The sequence below is a fragment of the Chiloscyllium punctatum genome, chromosome 1 (genome assembly GCF_047496795.1).
Source record: "Chiloscyllium punctatum isolate Juve2018m chromosome 1, sChiPun1.3, whole genome shotgun sequence".
Classification (NCBI taxonomy): Eukaryota; Metazoa; Chordata; class Chondrichthyes; order Orectolobiformes; family Hemiscylliidae; genus Chiloscyllium; species Chiloscyllium punctatum.
In genome coordinates, this window is record NC_092739.1 from 154783998 (window position 1) to 154806814 (window position 22817).

The 22817-nt window shown below is 43.2% G+C and overlaps 1 protein-coding gene across 2 annotated transcripts in view; it reads left to right on the plus strand.

Moving 5' to 3' along the window:
• slc4a11 (solute carrier family 4 member 11) overlaps positions 1-21948 on the plus strand; it is a 170873-nt gene extending 148925 nt beyond the window's left edge. For both annotated transcript variants that reach the window (XM_072577275.1, XM_072577265.1), the window contains exons 16-20: positions 3451-3619; positions 5137-5310; positions 10216-10411; positions 14762-14931; positions 20699-21948. In XM_072577275.1, the coding sequence (XP_072433376.1) occupies positions 3451-3619; positions 5137-5310; positions 10216-10411; positions 14762-14931; positions 20699-20762 (773 nt within the window). In that variant the 3' untranslated portion in view covers positions 20763-21948. The remainder of the gene's footprint in view (positions 1-3450; positions 3620-5136; positions 5311-10215; positions 10412-14761; positions 14932-20698) is intronic.
• Positions 21949-22817: the final 869 nt, after the last annotated feature.

Below are 22817 nucleotides of genomic sequence, written 5' to 3' on the forward strand. Positions count from 1 at the left end.
GACTTTTGGAAGAATTTCAAGATTTTCATTGGACTCCAATTCCTTCAGGTCACTCCACCTCATTGCTTAACCTACTTGCTTTTGGTAAAAGTCAGAATAGGAGCTGAGCGCTATTGAAGGAGAAACAAGTCAGGAAAGTGTGCAGAAGCTGGGGGAGTCTCTCTTTAGATTTGATTTATTATAGTCATGTGTACCTAAGTACAGTGGAAAGTTTTTTTTTGTTTTGTGCGTAGAACAGGCAGATCATAGCAAACAAGGACATACAGATGATAGGGTGCTTAGTTAGAATAAGAGATACAGGTTACACTGCACAGAAGGTGCACAAATCAAAATCAACATTATTTGAAGTTAGAGAGTCAATTCTTCAATCTTAACGCAGGGAAGAAGCTGTTCCTGAACCTGCTGGTGCATGTGTTCAAGCTTCTGTATTTTCTGCCTGACAGATATGTTACAGGAAAAGAGTTACAAATTACACAACACGAGATTATAGTCTAACAGGTTTATTTGGACCTGTTGGATTATAACCTGGTGTTGTGTGATTTTTAACTTTGGTAAAAACAAGGCCTGATGAAGGGCTTTTGCCCGCAACATCGATTTTCCTGCTCCTCGGATGCTGCCTGAACTGCTGTGCTTTTCCAGCACCATTTCTAATCTGATTTTTAACTTTGTCCACCCCAGTCCAACACAGACACCTCCATGTCATGGGAAAAGAGCATTAGTTGAAGCCCAGCATCAACTGATTGACATGGATGCTGGTTAATCATGGATTTATTTTGTAGTGGACAATTGTGTCAATGGTCACTTGCTCAGTGCATGATCATTGGGAATTTATCACAATCACCATGACCATTGCTAGCACTTGCAAAAGCAGAGTTTCAGAAGTACAGAATAAGCAAGCTAAAAATAACATCCATTACAGAAGTTAAAAGGATGCTGTTGGGGGTGGGAAAGCAAATCATCCCCTCAGTTTGGGACTTGGGGATGTTACCCAGATCACCTCGGTGTGAGGTTTGATCCCAGAACCTTTTGGATTTTGAAATGAGTGTTTATACTGAGTCAGGATTTCTGACTGAAGAAGCATGTGAACAAGACCATTTGCACACATGAAGATTTGTCAAAGATTGTCCCCAGAAGTAGTCTGTGGAATGTATCGGGAAAAGACTGTACTCATCAAGTATTGTTGTGACAGCTGCCCAAGCAATCTCAGATCCCCTTGATTTCTACATCATAGATTGCTATTTTCTATAGTGGTTTGTTCACACTTCTAACCTCACCCTGCTTCCAAGGGTACGACAAGAGAGCTCGCTGTCATCTTGTCCAGCCCTTCAACACTTGGTATTCATTTCTAACCTTCACTGCATCTTTGGTTCACTCATGACGATCCCTGTTACCTGCCTCAGCTCTGGACTTCTCCAAGTGCCTCTGCTTCATTCTCCACCATTTATGTGCATTGCTATAAATTTGATAAGTGCATCCAGATTCCAGTAGCTTTGCAGGGCTAATGTTGTCGTCATTGTCCTGCTCTCAGGACTTCGATAAGCCAATGGTTGGGATTTTTCTCGTCATCTGTGGCCTTGTGGTAGTGAATTTAGGTCATGGGAAATCCTGAACAAGAGTATAGGTTATCCTGGCTGGGATCAGAAGACTTCCAACACCAATAACTAGGGCTCTTTGATAGTGCTAGAAGGACAAAAGAACTTGACATTTGTTGGTTCTCGACTCCATTGCCAAGAATATGCTGCCAAATGCATCAATATAAGATGCTGCTTTAAGAATGACCCCACGGTCTAAGGCTTTTCTTGAATGGATTTGTCAAATTTATCTGTGCAGCATCTTGGGACATTTTACAATGTTAAAAACAACATATAAATGCAAGTTGCATCTTCAAGGGTAAAACTTCAGATTAAAACTGGTAGTACAGCAGGACAGACTTGTCTCTTCCAGCCTTTTAAGAGTTTTCTGTTCTTCCAACACTGACCATGTGATTAATTTGTATAATTGCTTGGTATTAAACTCTTAAACATTGTGGAAAGGAGTCAAGAAGCTAAAGCTTTTCATCTTATGCTCATTGACACTGGGATGCAAGAAACAGGCTTGACAGAAGTGGCACCCGATTTATACAGCATCAGAAGAGGCTGCTGATAGGTTGGACTGTTATTGACCTGGAGATGCAGCAAGAACAGTTAACTGTCAGTCTTAATTCTCAGGCCAGGCAGATGGATTCTGATTGATCAGTGTGTTGCCAGGGGAATTCCGAGGTGGATGACTCCTTTATTTCCTCTATGGAAAAGGCACAACATCTGCAAATTTCTCTTTATAAATGTAAAACGGGTCAAATGAACATATGCAGCTTCGATTCTATGAAAATGTGGGCCTGACTGATGATGTTACACTGGATGCTGGTGTAACTCTTAGCACAATCTGGATTAAGAAATGATTTCCAAAAGCAGAATCACATCTCATTGTGGACATACTTTGCTGAGACTCTCAGGTGTGGGTTGGTTGAGCCTAATTTAGCAGGCTGCCCACTGTGAACGGTCAATGGAACGTGTTGATTGATATAGTCTGCCTCATACCGGGTATTGCACTGGCCTGAAACTCCGATCATATTCCTGTCTTGTGTAGTAGGAAAAACATCAAACAGCACATGGCACTGACCATGCTCAATCTACCCATGCCCTTAAGCCTCAGCAAAGACTCCGCTATTAGGAATCATTTATTGAATACTCTAGACTGTTCTCAGAGTTAGACTGGAAACCAGCTTAAAATCATCAGCCAGGCTCTTAGTGTAATACTTTTGCACACATTAGAAGCTACATATTAGTGCACAGGACCTTGTTTTAATCCAGCAAAAGGAATTTGTACATCTTTTTATTGTTAAAATGAAAAGGGTTCCAAGAGTGCATATCTCTCTCTCTCTCTCTCTCTCTCTCTCTTCTCAAATTCTTTCTCTTTTCACTGTCAATCTCTGCTGCATTCCTATGGCAACACCCTAACCATTGAGAGTCTGCCTGCATGGTCTGAGAAATAAGATTGACAGTTAACAGCTATCACGCCAATGATATCCACCAATACGCATGCTCCTCTCAAGATGTAAATGCCAATTTATAAAGTCTGTTTCCTGCAGTTTGGTCCTGGTGAGTGCAAGATTGAAAACCCTAAACTTCCATGATGGCCTTATGATTGCACCCAACAGGAAGGAGGATTCAGCAGGGTTGATGTGCACAACTAAAGGCTCTTCAATGCCTTAAAATATTTGTTCAAAGAATTTTAGCTGCAAATTCTCTTAAATATAGTACATTATATACAGCTCATTGGGTGTTTTAAACATTGGGAATGCAACAATTTGGGTTATTGTTTCAATAGCTGTACATAGAGTTTTTGTTATTATTCATGTGATTGTGTTTATGCTGACCATTTCTAACATTTACTTTTATTTCTATTTTCCAGTTGCTTCATTTAGTTATAATCCCAATAGTGGTTTATTCAACCTGGCCCCATTTCACCTCCTCTCTATTGGAGCAATATTTGGTGGGATGGGTTTGGGCTTCCTTCTCTCAATGCTTTTCTACTTGGAACAGAACATTGTGATGTCATTAACAAACGCCCCTCAAAACAGGTAAGGTGTTAACAAAGTTTCCTATTTCAACTAGTCTTATGCACTCAGTCCAATCTCCTCCATCCTTGTTTCCTAGCTCATGCTTTTCATTCTCTCGACTCTGCTCCGTCTCCATCTCCATCCATCAGTGCTGGAAGACTCGGACCCGTTGTGCTCAGAGAGGCACTATCTTCATCTTGCTACATCTGCTTTCATAATCCTTCTTGAAAGTTACCTGTGCATCTCTCTGAGCTCATTTCCTCAATTGCAGTGTTTATACTTTTTGGCTTACCTTAAACATTACCCTTCACGGTGGCTCAGTGGTTAGCACTGCTGCCTCACAGTGCCAGGGACCCAGGTTCAATTCCCACCTTGGCAACTGTCTGTGTGGAGTTTGCATATTCTCCCCGTGTCTGTGTGGGTTTCCTCCGGATGCTCCAGTTTCCTCCCACAGTCCAAAGATGTGCAGGTCAGGTGAATTGGCCATGCTAAGTTGCCCATAGTGTTAGGTGCATTAGTCAGGGGTAAATGTAGGGGAATGGGTCTAGGTGGGTTGCTCTTCGGAGGGTCGGTGTCGACTTGTTGGGCCGAAGGACCTGTTTCCACACTGTAGGTAATCTAATCTAGTGCACTGTCCAAATTGTCAGTGAGGCTGCAAGCAGAACATTGTTCCTGGAATTGGGTGTTTGAAAAATAGGCACAACGTTCAGGCTGCGAAGGAATTTATAATAAATTGCTTCAGCATTCAACATGATCATAGATGATCCTCTATCTCAAAACCATATTCCACTTTCTCTTGATACCCCTTGATGCATTTCATGTCTAAACATTTATCTTTCTCTTCCTTGAATATTTTTAAGGACTTAGTCTCCACAGCCATCTGAGGTAAAGACATGACAAGCATCTCATCCCAGGATTTAGTCAAGTGAATTTATTCTTCTGCTTGTAATAGAAATTATGTTCGTAAATAATGTCAAACTGTCCACGAAAAATGGTTTTGCAATGCCCTGTATAACTAAGGAAAGGTCCCATGTACCTTGCACTGAATGACAACCTGCCTTATAACTTGCTACACGTGTGCATTAACTTCTTGGGACTCATGTATTCGGACCCCTAGATCCCTCAGTTGCCTCCAAGTTCTGCAGTTTCTCCTCCATATACTTCAATGGCTTTGGTCCTCCAACCTCTATAATCTGCGCCAACCCTACAATCTTGGGAGAAGCCTACACTCCTATAATTCTGCACTCCTTTTGAATTTCCTTGACTTTAAGCCATTGGCGATTGAAATTACCTACCTGTCGCCTAAATTCTGTAGTTCACCCCCCCAAATCTTTGTCATCTTATCTCTGTCTCCTTGCATTGTGGTTTTGGTTAACGGTGGCATGCTTACAGATATTTTAATATATTAAGTGTTATATAAATATTTGATGTCATGAGGCTTGGAGAGTTGCCTTCTCTCACTGATATCCACTTTTGTTGTTGTGTGTGTGTTAAGTCACTGACTGCTAACTTACTTTCTTCAACTTTTCTCTTTTCAGGCTAGTAAAAGGCACAGGATATCACTGGGATATCTTTCTTGTGGGCATAATCAACATTGCCTTATCTATTTTTGGGTTGCCATGGGTACACTCTGCCTTCCCCCATTCTCCATTGCATGTCCGTGCACTGGCCTATGTAGAGCAGAGGGTGGACAATGGGCATTTGCATGAGGTGTAAGTTAACAGAGATCTTTGACCTCCTCTTATCATTATTTAATGTGTGTCTATGACGTGTTGTATCTTTTGAGCCAATTTTGTAAACTTAATAAAATAAAAGTGGGCAAGCTAAAAGTGTACAAGGCAGTTGTTAGAACTCAGCTGACATACTTGGTACTGTCTGTGGCCCCTACAAAATAGGAAAGATGCAAATACATTGAGGACGGTGCACAAATTTACCAGAACATTTCTAAGAATGGGAAACATCGGTTATGAAGAGAGCCTGAAGAATTAAGCAAAGTTATTATGTTTGTTTTTAGACCATTTTGGATCTGGAGATTGTTAAAGGGGCAGAAATGGCTTTTAGTAAGGTGATGTACTCTTCCTGTCGGATGTGGGAGATCAGAAAGAATTTGACTGTTTCTGGAAACTGTCTTCAGGATTTGCAACCAAGCATGCTTCCTATCAGATCGTTTGGAGCGCCAGTTAGAGGCAATGAGGAGATTACAAATGCAAGGGGGTGTGATGGATGGCAATTTCAGGAAGCTAGAAAAACGGCAGATACATCAGGTAGATAGGTTACACCCAGGAATGGTAGGAGAGGGAAGCAGCTAGTGCAGGAGACTCCTGTGGGTATCCACCTCTCAAACAGGTATGCTGTTTTGGATACTGAAGGGGAATAGCCTCTCGGGGGAACGTAACACTGACAGGCAGGTTTATGGTACTGTGAAGTCCCTCCACTGTAATAAGGGATATATCAGGTTCCAAGCAATCAGTTTTAGTAGGGGACTGGCCCTCTTGTCAGGGGCACAGGACATTTCTGTGGCTATCAGCGAGACGTTAGATGGTGTGTTGGCCTCCCTGGTGCTCAGGTCAAGGAGAGGGTACAGAATATTCTGAAAAGGAGGAGTGACCAGCAGAAGGTCATTGTGCACGTTTGTTCCAATGACATAGGTAGGGAAAGGGATGAAGTTCTGCAGAGAGAATGTAGGAGACTAGACAGGAGGTTAGAAAGTAGATCCTCAAGGTTAGTAATATCTGGATTGCTTCAAGTGCCACATGCTAGTGAAAGTAGGCCAGAGGTAAGTGTGGCTGAGCTGGTACAGCTGGGATCTCTTCAGAGGTAGAAGTAACCTGTACAAGAAGGATTGGCTCCACTTGAATTGGAAGGGGACCAATATCATGGTGGGGAGGTTTGCTTGTGCTACTTGGGAGGCATTAAACTAAGAAGAGGGGAGGAACCAAAGCGCTAGTGAGAAAAGGCCGAGGCTGGTACAGTGGATAAGGGGGAGCAGCCTAAATGGTCAAGGCAGAGAAGCTTGGCATTGATAAGACTGATAAATTAAACTGCATTTACTTCAAAGCGAGGCCTAACAAGTAAGCTAGATGAATTTAGGGCATTGTTGGGAACATGGGACTGGACTATCAAACCTATTTCAGAAACGTGGCTCAGGGATGGACAGGACTAGCAGCTTAATGTTCCAGGTGTAGATGCTATAGGAAGGATAGCAAGGGAGAAGGGGGAGTGGTGTTTTGGTTAGGGATATCATAACGGCTGTACTTAGGGTCAATATTCCTGGGCGATCTTCTGCTGACATTATATGGGTGTAACTGAGAAATAAAAAAGGGATGATCACCTTGTATTACAGGCCCCCAATAGTCAGAAATTGAGAAGCAGATATGTAAGGTGATCGCTGATATCTGTGGGAATACTATACAGACAAACCTGGATTATCCGGACCTGGTTTCAAGGTCCCGATTTTAAAACATTACATCAAAGGTGTTTCCAACACTGACCGTGTCTTTTGTTTACAATGATTAAAAGTGAACTTGGCTCACTGAGATGGAAAGCATGAAGTCTGGGAGAAAGTGGGAGGGTGGAGGGGTCGGTTACTAGGGGACACAGGTTCAAAGTGCAAAGCGGGGGGGAAGTTTAAAGAGATGCGTGCGGGAGGTTTTTCATGCAAAGGGTGGTGAGTGCCTGGAACATGCTGTCAGAGGAGGTGGTGGAAGCAGACACAATAGCAGCATCAAGAAGCACCTGGAGAAATACATGAATAGGAAGGGAATAGAGGGGTACGGCTCCTGTAAGGAAGGCCGTTTTAGTATGGAAGGGCAAAATGTGTCAGCACAGGCTTGGAGGGCTGGCGGGTCTGTTCTTGTGCTGTTTTGTTCTTTACAAGTGACTGAGGTGTCCGTGGAGGAGCATTTTGGGACAAGTAATCATAATTCTGTTAGTTTTAAAATAGTATGGAAAAGATAGAACTGATCAAAAAGTTATTGTTCTAAATTGGAGTAAGGCCAATTCTGACAGTATTAGATAGGAACTTTCAGAAGTTGATTGGGGAAGGCTATTTGAAGTTAACAGGATGGTTGGGAAGTGAGAGGCTTTTAAAAACGAGATAACGAGAGTTCAGAGACAATATGTTCCTGTTAGTGTGAAGGGAAAGGCCAGTTGGTGTAAGGAAAGCTGGATGACTAGAGAAATTGAGCCTCTGGTGAAGAGAAAGAAAGATGCATATGTTAGGTACAGACAGCAGGGATTAAGTGACCCTAGAATGAAGGCAGTAGGGATATACTCAAGAGAAGTCAAGAAGACAAAAAGGGATGTGATATAGCTTTGGCAAATAGTTCTGGAGAATCCAAAGAGATTCTGAGTACATTAAGGGTAGCTAGGAAGAGAATAGGGTACCATCAATATGGCCATCTATGTGTGGAACTACAGGCGATGGGTGAGATATTTAATGAAAATTTTGCATTAATATTTACTGAGGAGAAGGACACAGAAGCTTGGGAACTTAGGGAAATAAACAGTGAGGTCTTGAAAAGAGTTCATATTACAGAAGACGAGGTGGTGGAATTCTTAAAGTGCATTAAGGTAGATAAACCCCTAGGACCTGGTCAGGTGTTTCCCAACGCTTTATGGATCGTATACTCTAGGATGGTGACAATAAAGCAACATGCTTTGGTAAGACTCTAGGGTATGATGTGTGGTTTTGAAGGTCAGTATGTTCCACCTACAGAGCAGGAACTTGCTTTGAAAAGTTGTTTTTTTAATGTGGAAAAGAATAGATGAGGTGATTCGGAGGTGTGAGGAATGAAACCAGTTCCCTTCGATAAACCGGTCATGAAAAAATCAAACCTTTTCAGTGAACGCCATTGAGGATCCATAAACAGTAATGGAAGAAGTGTTCTGGGGAACAGTAATGGTCAGGTCTCTGGGTCATCCCTCCTGATAGCGTATGTCTAGCTGTAAAGTCAGTTAGAGACTTGGTTCAAATTTCCATCTACAACAAATTAAGATGTGGATGGTTGTTGAATGATTGCCTGTTGCCTTGTCCCAGCTAAAAGCTTTGGACCAGGAGACTTCAATAAGCCATATTCTCGAATGGGTTAAACCTCACTTCAATCTTTTTAAGGAGGTCTATCAGCTGATCTGAAGGAAGGCACAAATAATTCTGGATTAATCACTACCACTTCTCCACCATTTTTAAACATTGCTGTCGTGTTGTCTTCCAGGTCAAAGATTTCCAAGCACAAATGGCCTCCTTACCCTCACAATAGGCCAGAAGCTCATTTTTACATTTTCAGGGACATGCATGTTCCAGGGGAGTTGTTCGTAGCCTTATAAATGATCACATCAGCTTTTGTTAGCATCAGCAATTTTGATGTTTTCATGCAAACCAGGAGCAGTAAAGATATAAATTTTGTGCCTTGATAAACTCAGAGACAGGAGATTGTATGACTAATCTCTTGGTGGAATATCATTATAAATTGAATTAAACAGTCTTTATATGCATTGATTGTGGCACACTGCCTGAAAGCAGTTCAGAGTGAATTACTTTCTGATGTGCAGTCACTGTTATAAAATATAGTACCTGACATAATTTCTACAGAAGTGCGCTTGAGCACACTTTATTGCTAACATGCGCTGTGGCTAAGGTACAGTGTTAGGCCTGTTCCACAATATCTCTTATTAGAGAAACAAATTGTTCTCCCAACTAAATAATGGAAAGAGGAAACAATGTCCACAGTCCCCAACACACAATCCATTCTCTGATCGGCTCAGTTGCTTCCCATCCTCGATGTCTCACGTGGGCGTGGCCTGCTGACAACGTTTGACAACCTCCTCAAGCATGAGCTGAGCAAATCCTCTCCTGTCAGTGTTTTGGAAAGGCCGTGTGTTGATGATGTCACATTATTGGTGGATCAGGTCTAAATCAGAACAAGATCTGTTCCGTGGCGCACAAACTGCCGAAGAAACTCAGCAGGTGTAGAGAGAAAGCCAAATTAATGTTTCCAGTCCAGTGACATTTTTTCAGAACTGTTCAAAACAGTTGGATCTGAGATTACAACCAAGTCAGCAATGATCTTCTTGAATGGCAGAGCAAGCTTGAGTGGCTGAACGGCCTACCTCTACCCTGATTCATATGTTTTTTTTTGTGTGAAACTATCAATGATGGTTGCAAAATCCCATCTTTTTCCCTCTGAAGCAGATCTGTCATTGTTATATGGTCTACGTGTGACTGTCGACCCACAGCAATATGACAGATTCTCAACAGTCCTTTGAAATAGCAAAACAAGATGCTCTGATTCAAGGGCAATTAGGGATGAGTAACAAATTAGCCAGCAATGTCCATATACCACAGAAAAATAAATGAGAAAGAGAGTCGGTTGTGAGTTTTAAAAACAAAGCTAGTTTTGCCCAGTAAGTCATTCACATTCCTTTAGTCAGGGTATGTAAACAATGTCCAATCAGAGCAGGCAAGCAGATGACTAAATTACAGGAGAGTTTATTCAAGTGTTTTTTTTCATTTTTAAATGAGGCCAAACATGTCCAATGCGTAAAAAGCTTGTCTGCATATAGTGCCTAACCTGTTTTTTTTTGGTTTCCCTCCCTGTTCCCTCTTTTATCTCTTGCAGGATTGTTTGTGTAAGGGAGACCCGAGTGTCTGCTCTTGTGGCCCACATACTGGTGGGGATCTCGCTTCTGATGTTGCCCATCCCTCTGCAATGGATTCCAAAACCAGTCCTATACGGCTTGTTCCTCTACGTCTCCGTGACCTCCATTGATGGATGCCAGTTTTTCGAGCGTTTGGCCCTTCTGTTCAAAGAGCAGGTAAAGTTGCAAATGGCCTCTGCAGAGCAACATTTGGGATGAAAGGAATTTGCCCTGACCTGCTAACCTTTATCCCCATTTAGTACCCGTAAAGCATCTTTGTTTGTTAAAGGGTCTCGATCAGTTGCTAGTTTTGGTATAGGTAATAGTTTTAACTGGAAGAAAGGGGGAAATGTTGCAGTCAATAACCTGCTGCATGCTTACTGGTACACCAGCATGTAAGAGCAGATATTGATTTTAACGGAGTAAGAGAAATAGGGATTGGAAATCAATTAGTTACACTTTCTAAACTCTGCAAATAACCGAGTCAGATTTATGGAATCTGTTTTTATAATTTTGGGAAGTCTGTGTAAGGCATTAAAATTTTCTTCCACAAACATGCGTTGACTTTTATCGTATATTCTTTTGCAACAATCAATCTTTTGTAATGAGCCTTGTTATAATTTCCTTTTTTATATCTGTGTTTAGCAATCCTTTCAGATTGAAATATAGATTGTAGAGTGACTGTTCACCCTTAGCTTCATGGTGTGATTGTGACAACAGTACTCATGCTCTCGATGGTAAGGGATCCTGGCTACTCCAGGAGGTGGTTCCTTTCTGCATGCCCCAGTTGCTGCCTAGGCTGTTGAGCCGGCCAAACTGTTAAACACTCGCTGGAAACACTGTGCGGTTAAAAATTCAGGGTGACTACGTATCCCCTGTTGTCTTGAAGTTGCTGTCAGTGAATTCATGCTGCAAGTTTAAAGTGCAGCTGAAGTGGGGGCAAGCAGTGCAAACCAAACAAACAGTGTTCAAGCATTTGGGCGATAGTGCTCACAATTCCCTGACCTTTGCTCCTATCCCCCTCCATGAATGTAGTAAACGATATGGGAAAGTATTTATTGGGGGAGGGGGAATTACAATACTATTAGGCAGGAACTGGGGTGCCTAAATTGGGAGCACATTTTCTCAGGAAAATGCATGACAGACCGTTGGAGGTTGTTTAGGGAGCACTTGCTGTTAGTGCTGGACAGGTTTGTCCCACTGAGACAAGGAAGGGATGGTAGGGTGAAGGAAACTTGGGTCAAGAGGAAGAAAGAAGCTTACTCAAGGTTGAGGAGGTAAGGATCAGACAAGGTTCTAGAGGGTTAAAGGTTAGCGAGGAAGGAATTGAAGGATGGAATCAGGACAACTTGAAGAGGGCATAAACCAGCTTCAGTAGGTAGGATTAAGGAAAACCCCAAGGCGCTCTACACATATGTGAGGAGCAAGAGAATGGCCAGAGTGAGGGTAGGGCAAATCAGGGATAGTGAAGTGAACTTGTGTCTGGTGTCGGAGGGGTAGGGGAGGTCCTTAATGAATACTTTGCTTTAGTATTCACTACAGAGAGGGACCTTGTCATTTGTGATATGCTCAAACAGGTTGATGTTAAGGAAGATGTGCTGAAAATTTTGAAACAATGAAGATCGCTAAGTGCCCTGGGCCAGATGGGATATATCCAAGGTTTCTACAGGTAGTGAGGGAAGAGATGGCTGCACCTTTTGGCGATGATCGTTGTCCTCACACATCCATCAAAGCTTCACCTGCACTTCCACACGTGCCATTTACTGTATCTGTTGCTCCCAATGCGGTCTCATCTACGCTGGGGAGAAGGACACCTACTCAGAGTGATTCAGAGAACATCTCCGGGATACCCAAACCAACCAACCAACCCCACCACCCCGTGGCCAAACACTTCAACTCCCCCAAGGAAATGCAGGTCCTGGACCTCCTTCATCACCACTCCCTTACTACCTGATGCCTGGAGGAAGAATGCCTCATATTCTACCTTAGGACACTCCAACCCCATGGCATCAATGTGGATTTCACCAGTATTCTCATTTCCCCTCTCCCCACCTTATCCCAGTTCCAATCTTCCCCAGCTCGGCACTGTCCTCGTGACCTGTCCTACCTGTCCATCTTCCTTCCCACCTATCCGCTCCACCCTCCGCTCCGACCTATCACCATTACCACCACCTATCGCACTCTCTGCCACCTTCCCACCTCAGTCTCACCGCCCTCTCATTTATCCCTCCACCCTCTTGGCTCAGCGCCATTCTTGATGAAGTGTTTTTGCCTGAAACGTAGGTTCTCCTGCTCCTCTGATCCTGCCTGACCTGCTGTGCTTTTGCAGCACCACACTCTCGACTTTATGTCCTCACTGTCAACTGGGGTAGTGCCAGATGATTGGAGGGTGACAAATTTTATTCCCTTGATCAACAAAGGGAATAATGATAATCCTGGGAATTACAGACCAGTCAGTCTTACATCTATGGTGGGCAAATATTTGGAGAAGATTCTGAGACAGGAATTATGATTAGTTGGAAAACCATAATTTGATTCAAGATAGTCGGCATGGCTTTGTGAGGGGCAGGTCATGCCTCCCAAGCCTTATTGAATTCATTGAGGATGTGGCAAAACACATTGAAGGTAGATTGGTGGATGTGGTCTACATGGATTTTAGCAAAGCATTTGATAAGGTTCCCTATAGTAGGCCCATTCAGAAAATAAGGAAGCTTGGGTTACAGGGAAATTTGTCTGACTGGATACAGAATTGGCTGGCCCATAGAAGGCAGAGGTGGTGGTTGATAGAAAGTACTCAGCCTGAAGCTTGGTGACCAGTGGTGTTCCACAGGGATCTGTTCTGGGACCTCTGCTCTTTGTGATTTTTATAAATGACTTGGATGAGGAAGTGGAAGGATGGGTTAGTAAGTTTGCTGATGGCATGAAGGTTGGTGGAGTTGTAGGTAGTGTGGAGGGCTGTTCTAGGTTGCAACAGGACATTGACAGGATGCAGAGCTGGGGCTGATAAGACGTAGATGGAGTTCAACCTGGAAAAGTGTGAAGGTCAAATTTGAATGCAGATTACAGGATTAAAGGCAGGATTCTTGGCAGTGTAGAGGAACAGATGAATCTTGGGGTCCATGTCCACTGATTCCTCAAAGTTGTCACCCAAGTTGATAGGGTTGTTAAGATGGCGTATGGTGTGTTGGCTTTCATTAGCAGAGGGATTGTATTTAAGGGCCACGAGGTTATGCTGCAGGTCTATAGAGCCCTGGCTAGACCACACTTGGAATATTGTGTTCAGTTCTGGTTGCCTCATTATAGGAAGGATGTGGAAACTTTAGAGAGGGTGCAGAAGAAATTTACCAGGAAGCTGCCTGGACTGGAGGGCATGTCTTAAGAGGTAAGGTTGAGTGAGCTGGGGCTTTTCTCACTGGAGTGAAGAAGGGTGAGAGGTGACTTGATAAAGGTGTACATGACTATAAGAGGCATAGATAGTGAATAGTCAGACTTTTTCCCAAGGCAAAAATGTCTATCATGAGGGGGCATAAATTTAAGGCGATTGGACGAAAGTTTAAGGGAGATGTCAGAGGGTTCTTTACACAGAGCATGGTGGCTGCATGGAATGCACTGCCAGCGTTGGTAGTGTCACATATATTCGGGGGACATTTAAGCAACTTTTGGATAGGCACAAGGTTTATAGTAAAATGAAGGGTAGGTAGATTAGTTTGATCTTCGAGTAGGATAAATGGTCACAACGTCAAGGGTCGAAGGGCCTGTACTGTTTTATGTTCAATGTAAACCAGCTGCTTCTGGGCTTTGTGAAGTCTGTATTTCAACTTAATGTGTAGGAGCAGGAGTAGGCCATGCACCCCTCAAACCTGTCTGCCGTTCACGAAGGTTATGGCTGATCCTTGACCTTGCTTCCACTTCCAGCCTTCATCCAATATCCCTTGAATCCTTCAATATCCCAATGTCTTTTGGTTTCTGTCATGAATATGCTCAACAATGGAACATCCCCAATTCTCTGGGATAAATAATTCCAATGATTTACAAATGGAGCAAAAAGATTTCCCCCAAACTTCTGTCACTTTCTTTTTATTCATGCTAGGCATGTGGGTGTCACTAGATAGGCAGTAAATGTTGGGCTTTCTCAAGGGCCGCGAGGAAGCATCTTGCCATGAGGAGAAATCTCGATCACTTATGCCCCACCCTCACCTCCAACCCCCCACTGTCTCCAAAAACCTTGTGGATGCTGTGATCATTAGGAGTATGGCATACTGAGAGAAATAGGTTTTAATTGGTTAAGGTTGTAGAGGGAAATGGATCAAAAGTGGGAGAAGTGTAAGTGATGTTATCGATCACCTGAACGACTTCCATTCCTTGTATTCCAAGGAACCAGAATTTTTTAACCAAACTTCTCAACCAATTCTCATCCTCCTTGTTCTCCCACAGCCTCCCCCCGCTCACCCTCCCTGTAATTTAACTCTGAATGGGAACTCTGTGTTTTGTATAATTATTGTCTTTTTTTTACAAATATGCTCTTAGATGTCTTATCCCCCTACGCACTACATCAGGAGAGTTCCCCAGAGGAAGATCCATTATTTCACCGGTCTCCAGCTGATTGAGATTGCCATTCTCTGTGGTTTTGGAATGGCTCCGATTCCCTACTTGAAGATGGTATTCCCCCCAATCATGCTCGCCATGGTCCCCATCAGGTTCGTCCTTTTTATTTTTTTCAGGTGGACCTTCTAATGTTGCACTCTAATCTTGAATTGTGGACTAATTCTTGTGCACATGTTTGAAAAAGTTTGATATAGTTTAGATAAATGCATTTGACAGCGGCAATGGTTGAGCAGCCTCACTGCTTTATTAATCCAGAGACCCAGATAATCTTAGAATGTAGAACATTACAGCACAGTATAGGCCCTTTGGTCTCGATGTTGTGCTGACCTGAGAAACCAATCTGAAGCCCATCTAACCTTCACTATTCTGTTTTCATTCATATGCCTATCCAATTACCATTTAAATTCCCTGATACTTGGTGGGTTTACTACTGTTGCAGGCAACGTATTCCACACCCCTACTACACTAAGTTAAGAAACTACCTCTGACATCTGTCCTGTATCTATCACTCCTCAATTTAAAGTTATGTCCCCTCATTTTTAACTATCACCATCTGAGGAAAAAGGCTCTCACTCACCACCCTATCTAACCCTCTGATTGTCTTATATGTCTCTATTAAGTCACCTCTCAACCTTCTCTCTCATGAAAACAGCCTCCAGTCCCTCTGCCTTTCCTCATAAGACCTTCCCTCTATACCAGGCAGCATCCTAGTAAATCTCCTCTGAACCCTTTCCATAGCTCCCACGTTCTTCCTATAATGCAGTGACCAGAACAGTACGCAATACTCCAAGTGCGGCCGTACTAGAGTTTCGTACAGCTGCAGCATGATCCGAATGGCTCTGAAACTCCATCTCTCTACTAATAACAGCTAATGCACCATATGCCTTCTTAACAAAACTATAAACCTGGGTGGCAACTTTCAGATAGATACCGAGATCTGTCTGTTCATCTACACTAACAAAAACCTTACCATTAGCCCAGTAATCTGTACTCCTGTTACTCCTTCCAAAGTGAATCACCACCTGCTCTTCCACACTAAACTCCATTTGCCACCTCTCAGCCTACCTCTGCAGCTTATCTATGTCCCTCTGTAACCTGCAACATCCTTTGGGCTCTATCCATGACTCTACCAACCATAGTGTCATCCGCAAATTTGCTAATCCATCCTTATATGTGGTCATCCAGGTATTTTTAGATAAGTGACCAACAGCAGTTGCCCTAAAATAGATCCTTGTGGTACCCCACTAGGAATGTTTTGGGGACCCAGATCCATGGCAAATATTGAAATTTTGAATTCAATAAGAATCTAGAATTTAAGGGTTTAATGATGACCCGGAGATGTTTTTGTTTGGTAAATAAAGCTCATCAGGTTCACCTTTAGAAAAGGAAATGTATCCTTCTCACCTGTTCCAGTTGGTGTGTGTGACTCCAGACCCATAGCAATGGGGTCCACCGTAGGGATGGGCAATAAATGCTGGCGTAGCTTTGTCCACATTCCATGAACGAATGAAAAAATTAAATGGAGGAGGGAACAAAAAAGGCAAGTGCACTTTAGGGAGAAAATTCAAGAAACAATGGAAAGATGTTCTTGAGGCTTGGGAGACCTGAGAAATGCAGACGTTCTCTGGAAGGTTGTGAGACTGAAAAGAAGTTAGAGTTGATGAGGGAGGGGAGGCCTTGGACAGGATCTCAAAACCAGTGTGACAATTAAAAACCAATACCATGATGAACTGGTGTTGGCCAGTAAGTATGGAGGGGTGAGTGACCGAGATTCTGATGTGAAATAATGGGCACGTTAAGAGCAGTTTCATGCTGAAAGTTAGGGTGATGCTGTTCGGCTACATGGTTTTCAGTTCTTTCTGACATAGAACAGTCATGTAACTTTTACGTGACAGTGTAGAACAAAGCAGTATTTTTATTATACAGGCTAAAGACTTTAGTTCAATGAAGATTTATTTTATCATCATCTTCAACTTGGTTGCTGTGGTGAATGCCTTTAACTTGGGCTGCTGAGGTTGCAGTCCCTGGCACAGGATTACCTGACACTGGGTATGCATGTGATAGTTGACCAAAGTGATGCAGCCTCATCAGAGTCCAGAAATATTTCCTCGACTTTTACAGCATAGAAATTGACAGCATTCAGTCCACTGAGCAGTGTCTGCGCTGAGAAAAGGTCTCCACTAAATCCCACCTCAAGGCACTCCATCAGACTGTTGTTAGCTACTGTGTTGCACACAAAAGGTTATCCTAGAATCCCATAGTACAGAAGAGGCCTTTTGGTCCATCAATTCTATATTGCCAAAATATATATTACATAGAACATAGAACAGTACAACACAGAACAGGCCCTTCAGCCCACGATGTTGTGCCGACCTTTGATCCTCATGTATGCATCCTCAAATTTCTGTGACCATATGCATGTTCAGTAGTCTCTTAAATGTCCCCAATGACCCTGCCTCCACAACTGCTGCTGGCAACGCATTCCATGCTCTCTCAACTCTCTGTGTAAAGAACCCGCCTCTGACATCCCCTCTATACTTTCCTCTAACTAGCTTAAAACTATGACCCCTCGTGTTAGCCATTTCTGTCCTGGGAAATAGTATCTGGCTATCGATTCTATCTATGCCTCTCATTATCTTGTATACCTCAATTAGGTCCCCTCTCCTCCTCCTTTTCTCCAATGAAAAATGTCTGAGCTCAGTCAACCTCTCTTAAGATAAGCCCTCTAATCCAGGCAGCATCCTGGTAAACCTCCCCTGAACCCTCTCCAAAGCATCCACATCTTTCCTATAATAGGGCGACCAGAACTGGATGCAGTATTCCAAGTGCGGTCTAACCAAAGTTTTATAGAGCTGCAACAAGATCTCACGATTCTTAAACTCAATCCCCCTGTTAATGATAGTCAAAACACCATATGCTTTCTTAACAACCCTGTCCACTTGGGTGGCCATTTTAAGGGATCTATGTACCTGCACACCAAGATCCCTTTGTTCCTCCACACTGCCAAGAATCCTATCCTTAATCCTGTACTCAGCTTTCAAATTCAACCTTCCAAAATGCATCACCTCACATTTATCCAGGTTGTACTCCATCTGCCACCTCTCAGCCCATCTCTGCATCCTGTCAATGTCCCGCTGCAGCCTACAACAGCTCTCTATACTGTCAATGACACCTCCAACCTTTGTGTCATCTGCTAACTTGCTGATCCATGCTTCAATCCCCTCATCCAAGTCATTAATAAAAATTACAAACAGTTGAGGCCCAAGGACAGAGCCCTGTGGAACACCACTCACCATTGACTTCCAGGCAGAATATTTTCCTTCTACTACCACTCGCTGTCTTCTGTTGGCCTGCCAATTCTGTATCCAGACAGCTAAGCTCCCCTGTATCCCATTCCTCCTGACCTTCTGAATGAGCCTACCATGGGGAACCTTATCAAATGCCTTGCTGAAGTCCATATACACCACATCCACAGCTCGACCCTCACCAACTTTTCTAGTCACATCCGCAAAAGAACTCGATAAGGTTTGTGAGGCATGACCTGCTCCTCTCAAAGCCGTGTTGACTGCATTTAATCAAACCATGGTCTTCCAGATGGTCATAAATCCTATCCCTCAGAATCCTTTCTAACACCTTGCAGACGACAGACGTGAGACTGACTGGTCTGTAATTGCCGGGGGTTTACTTATTTCCTTTCTTGAAGAGAGGAATTACATTTGTTTTTTCCAGTCCTCCTGTACGACTCCAGTGGAGAGCGAGGATGACATACACTTGTCCCACTTTTCCAAACTGGACCGATAGCCTTGAATGTTATGGCATTTCAAGTTCTCATTCAAGTAATTTTCAAAGGTGGTGAGGTTTCCTGCCTCGATCGCTCTCCCAGGTAATATGTTCCAGACCTCCTCCACCATTGAGATAAAAATGGTTTTCCTCCAAAACCACTTCTCTTTCACTTTTTAAAATTATGACCTCTTGTTAATGACCGTTCAACTCCGAAAGAATAGCGGCTTTCCATTCATTGAATCCCTATTGTGTGGAAACAGGCCCTTCAGCCCAATAAGTCCACACTGACCCTCTGAAGAGTGACCCACCCAGACCCATGATCCTACCCTATCATTCTATATTTACTCCTGACTAATGCACCTAACCTACACATCCCTGAACACTACGGGCAATTTAGCATGGCCAATTCACCTAACCTGCACATCCTTTGGACTGTGGGAGGAAACCGGAGCACCCAGAGGAAACCCACACAGACACTGGGAGAATGTACAAACTCCACACAGTCACCCAAGACTGAAATCGAACCTGGGTCCCTGGTGCTGTGAGGCAGCAGTTCTAACCACTGAGCCACCATTCATCCTGTCAATGCTCCTCATAATCTTAGAAACCTCAATCCTGTCTCCTCCTCTTCCCCACCCACCCCCCTGTCAACCTTGTCCATTCCAAAGAAAATAATCCAAGTTTATTTCAGCTGTGGAAATGAATCCAGCGTGCTCCATCCTGGTGAATCTCCTGTGCACCACCTCCAATGCAATCATGTTCATGCCATATTGCAGTGCACTAATCCTAACCAAAGTCCTGCACCGTACCAACGTAACTTCCCTGCCCTTCTAATGTATGCTGCAACTAATAAAGGCAAATGTTCCATTGCTATCTTACTAATTCGACTTACCTACCATGCCATCTTCAGGAATCTAGGTTAGAGCAGTGCTGGAAAAGCACAGCAGGTCAGGCAGCATCCGAGAAGCAGGAAAATCGCCGATTTGGGCAAAAGCCCTTCATCAGGAATAGAGGATGAAGGGCTTTTACCTGAAAAGTCAATTTTCCCACTCCTTGGATGCTGCCTGAATCTGTGCTTTCCCAGCACCACTCTAATCTAAACCCCAGTTTCCAGCATCTGCAGTCCTCACTTCTGCCTATCTTCAGGAATCCGTAGACCCACGTCTCCTGTTTCCCTGAGCTTTATAGTGGCCTGACATTCATTGAGTACTTTCCTTGACTAATCAGATTGGTGACACAAAAACTGTGGTGTCTTTAAAAGAACAGGAATAGATTTGAGGGGAATTGCAGAGCTGAGAGACTTAGCGGCTGAAGACATAGCAGTGGGGCAAAGGTAATGGAGGATGCACAAAATTATGGAATTGGAGCAGCACAGGAATGTCAAATCCTGTGGATGCTGGAAATCTGAGATAAACACGGAACGCTGGAGGAGCTCCGTAGGTCTGGCAGAAGCTGAAGGGGAGTCATAGTGGACTCAAAATGGTTAACTCTGTTTCTGTCTCAATGGATGCTGCCAGACCGACCTGAGTTTCTCCAGGAGTCTGAGTTTTCAGGCAGGGTCAGGTTCTGGTTCTGTCAGATCCAAAAGAACTTTAGTTTTGCTTTTAGTTGGTTTTTGCTGGCGGCTGGAGCTGAAAGCTTGAATTCTCTGCTGCCAGAGTGAAATCTTCAAGGAGTTTCCTCTTAAAAGTCAAAAGGGGGACAAATTGTTTCTTTCCAGTGGACTGGAGAGAGGGAGCGCATGTTAATAATAAATAACTTTGCCAAGGGTGTGTTTATGGGATGCTGCTTATATTTGGACAGTTGAGGATTATTGATTAAATAATGCATTATCTTGAGTGTTTCAATTGAGTAGAGTTATGCCAATTCTTCTTTTTATTGTATTTCAACTCTGTAAGAATAAAAGGTTTTGAATAAAACTTAGTGGTGGACCAATTGAATCATATTTGGGACAGTGTGTTACACTTGCTGCTTTAAAAATATATATAAAGGTTAGGGCATAGGCTATATCCATAATATGCTTGAGGGGAGACTAGTGTGGTCCATAACAATTCTTAAACTGTTGTTTATTCACAGATGCTACATCCTCCCTCGAATAATTGAAGCCAAGTATTTGGATGCAATGGATGCAGAGCACTAAAGGACAGCAGAATCAGACGGGTGTACCCACGTGCTGTGTATCACAGAGTGTGTCCAGAGATGTGTTTTTTGTGCATCAGTGCTTAAGGACCAACCAAAGCAGCTGGCACTTGACTCAGATCCAGCCAGTGCCACCTTATCCATTTTACTACAAACAATACTTGTGCTACAAGAGTTGTGCACCAATCTTGAAATGCCTCTTGTTTTTTTTTGATTCCCCTCTTTTGGAGAAAATTGCACAGTGGAGAATGTGTCTGTGGTAGCAGGAGATAGACCATTAAAACAAAATGGTTAGTGTTCTTTCAGTCCATCAACCCAATCCAAACCCGCACCCTCCTGCCCTTCCTTTTTCATACTAATCCAGACTCTTTCAGTTAATGAGGATGTGCAGAGAATAATATTTGGGTTTGTAACATCATGGATTTGCTTTCTGAAGCAGAGTGTGCAATATGTAGTATCTCTGCTCTGTAATAAATGTAAGGGAATTGTGATTTTGTTTTTGCGTAGCTCACATGCATGTTGGGCTACTCATTTTGATGCTGTATCTGCACCCACATTTCCCACCATATGTACTTTTAAATCTTCTGATTTAAAGGGATATTTATGTGGTTTGTTTGTGTAATGTGTATGTATTCCATCTTTAGCTTTTTTCATATTTTCGCAAGTGTATCACTGGTTGGAACATAGTTTTTATTTGAATGGGTGAGACTGGCACAAATGAGGTCTGTAAAGCTTTGCTGAAAGTTGGTCACAAGCTGATGACTGAGCTGGCTGTGATGGAATTAGAGTACAAGAGCATGTCTTTCATCTTACAGCCAATGGCCTGCATCTGAAAGCCCTGCCTCCTCTTGAATTTCCACGTCTCCCTCCCTTTCAACCAGCTTCTTCACTTCCTGCTTCCCCTCTCCCCTGCTCCTTCCCACTGTTACCCAACAATCTCCATTCATATGACCTATGAGAGAGTTTCATGGTGCATCCTCTACTCAGGTAGAGCTATAATGTAAATGGATTGTAATGTAAATGATTTTCTCCTGTATCAATGTTATGATTCAAAATCTGCGATACAGTAATGTGTAACAATTATGGCATTGGTCAATTATTTCAGATGTTTCAACTGGTCTGACATGTCTTTGACATTTGATACTCCATGGGTGAACGTTACTGTCGGTGGATCTGAGAAACTAAAACTCCAGAGCTATTTTCTAAAGTGCTCCTATTGTCTTTTTTATTTAAATTGGGAGGCATCTTATGCAATTTGACAACGGTGATGGCTGCTCCATCCTTGGCATGTCCTATCCGCATTAACGACACGAGGGTGAGCTCTAACCTCGAGGAGAAAGTGAGGACTGCAGATGCTGGAGATCAGAGCTGAAAATGTGTTGCTGGAAAAGCGCTGCAGGTCAGGCAGCATCCAAGGAACAGGAGAATCGACGTTTCGGGCATAAGCCTGAAGAAGGGCTTATGCCCGAAATGTCGATTCTCCTGTTCCTTGGATGCTGCCTGACCTGCAGCGCTTTTCCAGCAACACATTTTCAGCTCTGAGCTCTAACCTCGGTCCAGTGTAAAGTAACTCTGTGTCTACTTCATGCTAAAACTGAAATTCCCTTTCACTGTCACACTGATGTTCAGCTTTAGAAGCTTCACAGCTGTGCTTGACCTTGCTCCTCACTTGAGGTTAGTGGGGGGGGATTGTTGCACAGATACCCAGAAACCTGGAAAACAGGAGCAGGAGGAAGTGATTCAGCCCTCTAAACCAGCTCCACCATGCAATGTGATCATGGCTTCCCATCAAACCCATATCCTGTTTATGATTTCTCCCCATACCCTTTGATCCCTTTAGCCCTACTTCCTTCAATCAATCATTTTGGCCTCCAAATGCTTTCTGTTGGAGAACATTCCACAGGCTCACCGTTCTCTGGGTGAAGAATTTTTTTTCTTTCAGTCCTAAATGGTCTACCCTATATCCTTAGACTGTAATCCCTTGGTTCTGGACACCCCGATCATCAAGAATATCCTTCTTTCCTCTACCCTGTCTAGTCCTGTTAGAATACTGGAT